Source organism: Arvicanthis niloticus, chromosome 18, assembly GCF_011762505.2.
Source record: "Arvicanthis niloticus isolate mArvNil1 chromosome 18, mArvNil1.pat.X, whole genome shotgun sequence".
NCBI classification, from domain to species: Eukaryota; Metazoa; Chordata; class Mammalia; order Rodentia; family Muridae; genus Arvicanthis; species Arvicanthis niloticus.
Window position 1 is genome coordinate 52645755 of NC_047675.1, and position 10209 is coordinate 52655963.

General features: G+C 43.3%; 1 protein-coding gene and 1 non-coding gene across 2 annotated transcripts; both read right to left on the reverse strand.

The window, feature by feature from the left end:
- Positions 1–862: 862 nt before the first annotated feature.
- On the reverse strand, positions 863–9508 carry Tomm20 (translocase of outer mitochondrial membrane 20). Its single transcript, XM_034522746.2, has 5 exons — positions 9161–9508; positions 5253–5299; positions 4033–4114; positions 1817–1959; positions 863–1357 (listed from the first exon to the last, which is right to left on the reverse strand). The coding sequence occupies exons 1-5, from the start codon at positions 9279–9281 to the stop codon at positions 1313–1315; spliced, it is 438 nt and encodes a 145-aa protein (XP_034378637.1). The 5' UTR covers positions 9282–9508; the 3' UTR covers positions 863–1312.
- On the reverse strand, positions 8406–8539 carry LOC117723557 (small nucleolar RNA SNORA14). The gene has a single exon (XR_004608667.1). It is a non-coding gene; the product is annotated as a small nucleolar RNA SNORA14 (small nucleolar RNA).
- Positions 9509–10209: the final 701 nt, after the last annotated feature.

Here is a 10209-nt window from a genome sequence, read left to right on the forward strand (position 1 = left end):
CTACACTACCCCAGAGAAGGTGAGGAGAGCCTAGCCAGCAAGTCTACAGCACAGATGCAAGCAAGCTGTCCCGCGAGAATGCTGCATGGTGAAGACCACAAGGTCCTCACACTTGATTCAGACAAGCCCAGTGGCCAGTGCTGCCACCATCTGAGAAGGGGTCCCACTTGCTGCAGCCAAGTCTCCAGTCAGGATGGCACTCCACTGTCACTGCACAAGGTAAATTAATCAATCCACAGTAGGACTGATATTCTGTTAAAATCAAAAAGGGACTCAATACTTGCACAAGTAGACCACCAAGCTTCTTTAAGGACAAGTTTCTGGTTAAATTATACAACAGTAACAGAGTCACATCAGTAGCAACTGACAAATTACTTCACTTAGAGGCTTTACTTGAGAAATACTAAGGCAGGCAAACATGCAAACTCAGAAGATAATCTAGTGCAAGGCCTGGCTATTCTCAAAAAATCATCAGCTGGAGATGGACCTGAAGACAGTAAACAGAACCAACTGAAGTAATGCTGAGATGGGACCCCAGAGATGGACAGACCGATCCTCAGTCTATATAAAGAACCAACTGAACTAATGCTGAGATGGGACCCCAGAGATCAACAGACCGATCCTCAGTCTATATAAAGAACCAAGTGAGCAGACAGCAGGCCAAGCTCACCCTCCAAGTCAGGGTGCACACAGGTCTAATTCCTGTGCTGTTTGCATCCAGGTGCTTGGAAGATTAGGAGTAAGTGCTCAGAGCACATGAAGCCAGCACTGATGGAGACAGGAGCTTTTAAGGAAACACAGGGAGGGAATGGAATTGTTAACAGACAACACACCGCACATGCTCAAAAGTAAACAAGAAACGGTCTCTGTAAGGTTTTAATGCTCAGTTTTCACAAATACAAGTTTCTACCCAGTTTTACAACATACAGTAAGATGTTCTAGTCTTTAAAATGTGCATTATTTAACTATTCTTCATATTCCTTTCCATTCTTTTAAAATCATCAGGAGTTTCTACCTAAGTAATGCTCTACTGTATTTACATTTGAATTGCATGTCTTAAGAACAAACGAAATCCATGATATTTTGGTTAACTCAGTGTATTTATAAAATGAAAAGCTCTATCAAAATACTTTTCACTGGAAAAATAAATAGAACAGACAATGGATCTACCAAAGTTCACACCCGCTTTGGCAGATGTCAGTGTGGGACAGTTCATGACAAGCACAATCTGCCCTGATTCCCCCAGAGCTGATCAGCGACCAAGCTAACTGTTACATTATTTTACTGAGATTTCACCATGCTGGTATCTGGCTCACTCCACATCATCTTCAGCCAAGCTCTGAGCACTTACAATTCTCTGAAAGAAAAAAGAAAATTAATTTTGAGAAATGTCTTAATTTCAACTTAAATTGCTCTTCATAGTCAAAGAACCAATTCTTGCTAAACTTCTCCCATTTTGACAGAGATCCCATACTGCTTATTACTGCCTCAGAAGACAAGCGTCAGCCGGGCATGGTGACACACGCCTTGAACCTCAGCACTGCAGATGCAGAGCACAGGGAAAGGGGATCGGATTGGTGGTGGTGGTGAGGGAGGAAGTATGATCATACAAGCTTCAGTTCCATACCAAGACTCCAGCGAGTAAGCACATGACACAGTGCTGTTCATTCTATTAGAGCCCCTACTGTCTGTGCTTCGTAATTTCCCTTCCCAGCAGCCTACAACCATCACAGAGGGAATACTGCATGCCAAAAGTAACACCCACCACAATCTGTGTATAACTGACAAGTTACTTTGAAGCACTTCACCTCCTTACCTGACTAATGGTTGGAAGCTTGGTCAGAAGCATCTGGAACACTGGTGGTGGAAGAGTCTGCTGTAACACTTGCAGCAGCTGCTGAGGCTGTCCACACACAGCAATGGCATTTGTCAGGTGGTCCACACCTTTCTCATAGTCACCTGCCCGACACAAACTGCATGTTATCTGAAGCCATCAAGATTTTGTCACCAACTAACTGGTCCTAGCCCAAATCACTGGCATGTAAGAAAAATTGGTACAGAACTTCCTTGCACCTACGGAAATGAGCACATTTCACCAACTGACAGTTGTGGAAAGACTGAGGTACCAGCATCTACAGATTTCAAAGCCCTCAAGCATGGTCAGAAATAGCCAAATCTCTGCTGTCACTGTGGGAATTATGTCTATCCCATCATTCAAATAAGACACCACCTGACTCTCATCTGGGTTTGGGCAGCCCCTCCTGTGATGTACATACCCAGTCCCTTTCCTAGGGACTGAGAGGATATGATGCCCACGGAAGAGCCTGAGGGCAAGGCACTGATGCATTAGACACCAGGTCTCTGCTGACCCTCCACTGGCAATAATCACCTTTTCTGCTGAACAGTGCTGATGAACCACCACCAGCGGGTTCTGAGAACACACAATGCCTAGCGCGCGCTCTCTCCTCTCCCTCTCTCTGTCCCTGTCCCTTTTCCTACCCCTCTCCCTTTCCCTCTCCCTCTCTTTGTAGGCCACCTTGGAAAAGCTTCCTGACTGGGATGTACTTCATGCACTAACACTTTCTGATTAGTTTTCCTACTCAACTGTTCTTAATCTAGGAAAGACTTGGAAACTAAGAAGGTTTGCTAGTTACTGGAATACAAGAACTACCTCTTACTCATGGTGAAACCAACTCAACAAACTCAACAAGAAACTTTCTCTTAGGAAAGAAAAATAAGTAAGCTGAGACCTGTGAGGTGACCCAGCAAGTAAAGGTGCTTGCTAAGCAAGCTTGGATACCTTAGTTCAATCCCCAGACTCATATAAAGGTAGAAGAGAAATGTTTGCAAGATTTCCTCTAACCTCCACTCAGTTATAAAATCTGTGCACATACCCCACATACATTTTTTTTTTTTAATTTTTAAAGTGTATGTGCTTTGGTGTTTTGCCTGCATTCATGTCTGTGTGAGGATGTTGAATGCTGTATAACTAATTTATTGAGGAAAAAAAGGAGACTAAAATAACACAATGGCCAATTTTTTTGTTTTGCTTCTCGAGACAGGGTTTCTCTGTGCCCCAGCTGTCCTGAAACCAGCTCTGTAGACCAGGCTGACCTTGAACTCAAGAGATCCACCTGCCTTTGCCTCAAGTATTGGGTTTAAAGGTATGTGCCACCACTGCAACAGAGACACAATTCCAATTTTATTAATGACAGCAACAACTTCAAAACTACTTTTAAGATAAAAGCCAATCAACAATGGGACCATCCTATTGTACGGATCAAAATGCTACCCAATTTTAGAACCAAAGATTAAACAAAATCACTTTTCAATACAAGTAATTGAGTAAACAAGGCCCAAAGTATTTATCTAAATTCTGGACCATGTAAACTGATCAGAGCTGAAAAGAGCTAGCATACCTGGTGTGGTGGCTAATATTGATTGCCAACTTGGTTACATTTGAAAGTGATAAAAACCCAAGCAGCTGAGAGCATCTGTGAGGTATTTTTCTTGGTTGGACTTTTTTAAGCCGGAGAGCCCCCAAAATCTAGGCCATACCTTTTGGGACTCCAGCACCAGTTTGTGAACTAAAAAGCTACCAGATCCTTGATCTTTCTGTTAGGTGATAGCCACTATTGGGACTAGCCAGACCACAGCCCATAAGCCACTGTAATAAATTCTTCACACAGGCAGACGTGTTCATTCTATGAATTCGGTTCCTAACCGTGACTCTAATTAGGTAAATTAACTTTGTCTCCTTCCTACAACCCTGAAAAAACCTGGACTAGGTAAGTGTTTGCAGACTCCAGCCATATTCGCTGTTACTATTTATTCTGCACTATGGTGATACCCAACACCCTGCAAAATGAAGTTCTCTCCTGATTTCACTCAACTGTTACCTTATCTTCCATATCCTATGACGGAACAAGTAACCCCAAAACTCACTAAATCACAGAACCCGACAACAGCAGCCCAGTTTGTCTTAGGTACCCCGAAACCCACCTTCAAGTGCTTATGCTGAATGACTATTACCTTGTGCTAATAACTCTTCACCAAGCTGTATCTCTTCAAGGAAGAACTTCTGAACAGCTTCAGCATCTTTTAAATCAGGTAACTGGAAATGGAACATACAGAAAGTAAGCTGAGGATATACCAACATACAGAAAACCACTAAAAATAAAATGAGTTCATTATAAGAACAAAACCCCGAATCAAGAAAACCTAAAGAAAGCTAAAGCATACAAATATCTCTAGCCTATACACCTATACAAGCCTTTACATTACCTATACATCTCTATCATCTATACAATGCTATTTTGTTGCCATTATAGACTATTAAACTATCATCCATCCATTCTAACACTATTTCACACATATTTTCATGTGCACCCAGAGGATTTCTCTGTTATTTGTTATGTGTGTGTACATATATATTCACACAGATATACAACTGTTGGTGGGGTTTGAGGTTGAACCTAGGCCCCTGGCTACTAGAAAAGCACTCTGCCACTAAGCTAGATTACTAGTCCTCTTTTTGACAGGACCTTATATTATAGGCTGGCCTGGGTACAGTTCAGAGGTACATAGCTTGCCTAAGACACACAAACCCCATTTCTACCTCTAAAATTCTAAAGAATGCACCTCCTATCACACTCACATCCAAAACTTCATCTACAAAGCCAGTGTCAGCAAGAGGGAAAGTTGACATGTACAATGACTAGCATTTGCTTAATTACTTACACATAATATTTTTAATCAAACAGGTAAAAAAAAAACCTACAGCCATTAAAAATTATGAACTCTGGACCTATGAAAAGAAAAAAAATGAAAATCTATATTCCACAAGTTACATTAAAAAAAAAAAAAAAAAAAAAAAAAAAAAAAATCTGTCAGAACCTGATATAATTCTGATCCATAGGTTTAAAAACATTAAAGGTATTTGGGACTAAACACTCATGGTTCTTTTTGCTACTGAAGACTGTCCACTATGCTGCCCAGATGCCTCTGGTAGAGCTTCTGAAACTAGGATTAAAGGTTACTGTCGGAAGGAAGGAAAATCCAATCAAATGCTGTATTCTTTTAAAAAACCATTTCCAAGTGGGTGAGAACTAATTTTTGGTGTCCATCTCTGGAGACCCTCATCTTGCTGCTTACCCAGTTAACACATTTGCTGTTACCACCACCGCAGGAAAATAAAGGAGGCCTGGAAAGCATGCAGTCTACATGCAAAAACACAAGACTATTTTTATTACCTTGGAAAGCCCGGCTCTCTCCTTAGCAAGCTTCTGTTTCTTTCTTCCTACAAGAAAAATAAAATAAAAATTTGGCTATCTCATAAGGATCAAGACATCTAATTGCTGTAACCATCATTAATTCTATAAAACATTCCTGATTCCAGAATCCCTGCCTCCCTGGTGAATGAACTGATGTTTTTAGATAAGAGCTTTCTTTTTCTTCTGCATCCCTAGGTCCAGCAATTCACAAGACAGGAACTGCCCCAACAGCTGTGCAGCAGAACAAAGCTCCCTTTCCAGAGTTAAGCCATTATTACTGAAATATTCAAGCTTTATGATTAAAAAACTATCCCTTAAGTCAAGTGGTTCTGTAAAAATAAAATCTTTGACAAGCTCTGTGACTCAGGTTGGCTTACAACTGCAAACAGTGCTAAAGCTCCTGGCCGCTGGACCCTGCAGCTCCAGCTCCCAAGTGCAAGGCTTACAGAAAGTCAACTAGTCACAGGAGTATTTACACACTTGACCAAAAGAGAATGGCAAGAAGTTGAGCCCCAAAATGCATTCTGAAATTGTTACTTACAGGGTGGTTAGTTAAAAATCAGCCTCAATGCTCTGTAAAAGTATGCCCTAAGAAAGAGTTGTTAGCTTACGGGGACCACCTGCCAGGTTTGTATCCAATGCCTTACACTTACACTAGAGTGAACCTGGCCCTCAATAAAACTTATATAATAATAGTATCTATAATTATGAGGCTTCTAGCAACTTGTGAGTTAACAGATGTAAGACATGTGGTACGAGTGCCCAGGTTCATGTTCATCCTACAGTTAAATACGCAATACCTAGAAAGTAACCAATTACTCAATACTAACACCTGGACAACCAGGTGGTACAAGTGAAGGGTATTCTCCCTATGCACTAGATGGGCAAACTATAAGCAAGAAAATTTAACTCTTCACAATCAGTCTTGCAAGAAAAGCAAAAGCCACCAATCAAGCAAAACATCTCTGAAAACCTTAAAGTAGTCTATGAATCTGAGTCAACTTGTAACTGAAGGACCTGTTGGCTAATACTTAAAATGTAAGTGATGAACAGTTACTCAAGCAGCTTGACTTCAGACCACCTATCTTCCTTCTATCGGTATCACCAAAGACACATCATTCAGATGAAAACCACCTCAGAAAGCCAAACTGTGTAATAAGCAATGAGAAATATAATGGGCTAAACCAGAATCTTAAGAAAATAATAAAGGGCAATGAACCTAATTTCCACAACCATCTAACTAACTAATGCAGTGTTCGGGTGTGGGAGATAAGATCCTTACTGTGTTTTATTTTTTAGCAGGATGATTAGAGTTCTGCCTTCAGTTTCACAAGACTATCTCTGTAATAAAGGCGCACATTCAATCAACAAAGTCAGGCCTTGGTTATGTGTGGATATTAATCTCAGACACTTGTAAATCTATCAAGTTTAAACAACTATATCCATTAAACAAAACAAAACAAAAACAAACAAACAAACAAAAAAAAAAAAAAACGTAGGCCAGGTGAATGCCTTTAGTCCCAGCACATGAGAAACAGAGGTAGGAGAATCTCTGAGTTCAAGAACAGCCAGGATTAGAGATCTTGTCTCAAAACAAAACAAAAGCATGCAAAGTCTAAGTTCAGAACCACTCCAAATCCAAGCCATCATTTAAAATAAATCACCTATTTAATGAAGTCCTAAATGAAGTGTCTTTCAGTGTGCAGAATAAATGAAATGAACATGCAGTGGGCACAGTAACTATTTAGATACCTCAGATCAAGCCTTAATAACCAGGAGGTGGAGTGGGGGTAATGATCACCCACTTACAGAAGTCAAAAGTCTGAATTCAGATATCTAACCTAATTTCAAATCCTAAACCTACGCCCTTTTCACTAAAAAACAAAACGACTTAGAAAACTATCCTTTTACTGCAGATGTACATCAAATAACTTAAATTCTAATTACTCAAATTCTTAAGAATCACCCAACTACATAAATGGTTTAGAGACCGAATTTACTACTACTTGCTAGCAAAAATTTGCCAAACTAAACTAAACTAAACTAAACTTGTAGCATTCATGAATTACCGCTGTCAGCAGCAGCGCCAAGGAAGGACTCCTAAAGTGTGGCTTCACCTCTGCCTTGTCACTGCTGCAGTCAGTAATTCACTGAAATCACTGGTTCTGACTAAAGCTAATAGAAAAAACAAGCAGGCTACCACAGAAAGTGACATGGGAGAGCAGAGGCGGAAAGTCTAGCCTGCAGAAGGTCATGGATTCACTCACAGGAAGGGCAAAAAGGGAAATGCTGGAAAGATTATTTTGAAAAGAACAACCCTAGTAGGACGTGATGGCCATACCATTAATCCTATCATTTGGGAGGCAGAAGCAGGTTTATCTCTGAGTTCTAGGCAAGACAGGTCTACAGAGAGCCTGTCTCAAAATTAAAACAAAACAACCAAAATTTTCACGAAATGACGACTTATAAACCCACTTTCTCAAGATTTCCAACAAGGCTTTCCAAAGGAACCAGACTGCTTAGTTATCTCCAAATGTGTAGACCTACAGCCCCAATGCACTGAGTAGACTGTGGACCCAAGAGTCATGCTTCACAGCTCACATTTATGAAGTCTTCAGGATGTCAAGCACTTATCCCACCAAACCAACAAGAGGCAGCTTGTACTAGCTTACTTTACAGTTATGAAGATGTTTAGTGAATGCTGGTGGTAAGCAATCTGGTCCCAAAAACGCAGTCTCTGAATCCAAACAGCATTCTGTGCATTGCTTTACCTAGCCAATGGACAAAACCAAATTCTCTGTACCTCCCCACAAGACTAAAATGATGCAGCTACTTGGGGCACACTAGTTCAAAACGACCTCAAACACCTATAGCAGGTAGTAAAGGATATACGTCTAACTTATTAGTCTCTGATCATATGTAACTATGAAAAAGTTAAAAATGATTTAGAAACACTAGAGTTACTGACTGATCTCCCTAAAGAAAGCGTAAAAAAAAAAAAAAAAGCTAGCTTATTATTCCAACAAATGTGCTTTCCGACTATATATTGAAAATGAAGAGTCCCTTGAAACTCACGGGCGGATCTCACTGGCTAAAGGCGTACCCAGATTTCCCTCCGGTAAACCTCTTAAAAGATGTCGCAGGTATGAAATAAGACTGAGCCACGTGAGGAGCGCAGCCCTTTGGACTCCCCCGCACTTTGTCTAGCATTCACTCATATCTTGGGAGCACCAGAGCAAAGCCACCAAGAGGGTTTAAGAATGCAAGGACGACACCGCATTGAGTCTGCGGATAGAGACACCACCTTCGAGGTAGGCGCCCTCTGTAAAGCTAGCAATGGAAGGCACTAACTCTAAGTTCGAAGCCGGTCTACCAATTACAGCAAGCCCCTGTGGTAAACACACATAAAGAATGATTGTTTTCAACGATGAGTGTAGTAGGGAAAGGCTCGTGCCTGTTATCACAACAGGAGGCTGAAGGGGGAAGGGGAGTAGCCACGAGGTCGAGGCTAGGGTGAGCTACAGCTTATCAGGCCAACCTGAGCTACACAGGAGGACCCTGTCTCCAACAAGCACAAGCGCCACCAAGTTTAATGGGGTGAATGGAGCTGGGAGAGGTGGAACGCTGAGGCTGGAGGATTACCACCTTAGCCTGAGCTGAAGAGCCCTCTCCCAAAAATAAAAAATTACAGAGCGGTGAAAAGCAAAAAGTGCTACCCGTCTCCCGATTCAGCAAGCATTCCACCGCCAGCAAGATGGAGCCAGGTCGCGCCTCCAAGATGGAGGCCCGCGGGCACAGGCGGGACCCTGGCCGCTGCGCGCGACGCCGGGGGGCACTCGGGGGCGCGCAGGCCTGAGGGGAGCAGGAGACGCGCGGGGCCCACTCACGTTCTCGAAGCCTGTTCTTGAAGTTGGGGTCACTCCGCCTTTTGCGGTCGAAGTAGATGCAGTACCCGATGAAGAGGGCACCGCACACGCCCGCGGCGATGGCGCTGTTCCGGCCCACCATCTTCGCTCGACTGCGGCGTGTGCCGGGCCGCGGCAGCCCGCCTGGCAGCGGTTAGCTCCGACCGATCGGAGCACGCTGGCCGCTCGCAGCCGCCTGTCTCCTGCCCAGACGGAAAAGGCCGAGCGCGAGGACTTCCGGTGCGCGAGGACCCCGGGGCGTCCGCGGCGGTGCCTGAGCGGGAGCGCCTGATGCGCACGCGCAGACAACCCCGTCTGCACCGGAGAGGCGCCGTGCTGGGGGCGGGGCGTACACTGCGGAGGGGTTTGTGCGTCATTTCGCGCTCCCCCGCCCCCCAAAACCTGGGCGTTGGAGGCAGCACGTGTTTGTGGGCGCTGAGTCAGAAGCCTCTTACCCGCCGTCCTTGCTTATGAAAGATGAAGGTGGGAGCCCTCTGTGAATAGCATCTCACCTCACTGTGTCCTTCAGGAAGCCTGTGACTTGAAGTGCATGCGTTTGCTTTTTAGGTTTTTGAGATGGGCTCTTCCCTTGTAGCAGAGTAGGGTGTGGAACTTGCTGTGTAGTCTGCCCTGGCCTCAAGCCTGCAATCCTCCTGCCTTATCCTCTGAGTATTGGTATTAAAGAAAAGCCTGAACCACCAGACCTGGCAGTATTTGCTTTGTAAGTTGGACTGTGACTGAGCTTAGACACAGTAGTTGACTTCAAATTAATTTTATGATGTAGCCCTGTTATGTTGCAGAGAAGAAAAATGGGGTAGGTCGTTCAAAAAAAAAAAAAAAAATTTAACCTGTGAGGGATGTAGAAGGGAAAAAAAATTGTCTAGGGGTGGCTTTGATTTCTGCCGTCATTGCAGTACAGTCTCGTCGACAGTCCGAGCAAAATTTCCAACCAGCTCATTACTAATGGTGAGACCCACCCACCACGTTCTTGTAGGCTGGCTTTTGAAGGAAAGGCAGTCTGGTACAGCACT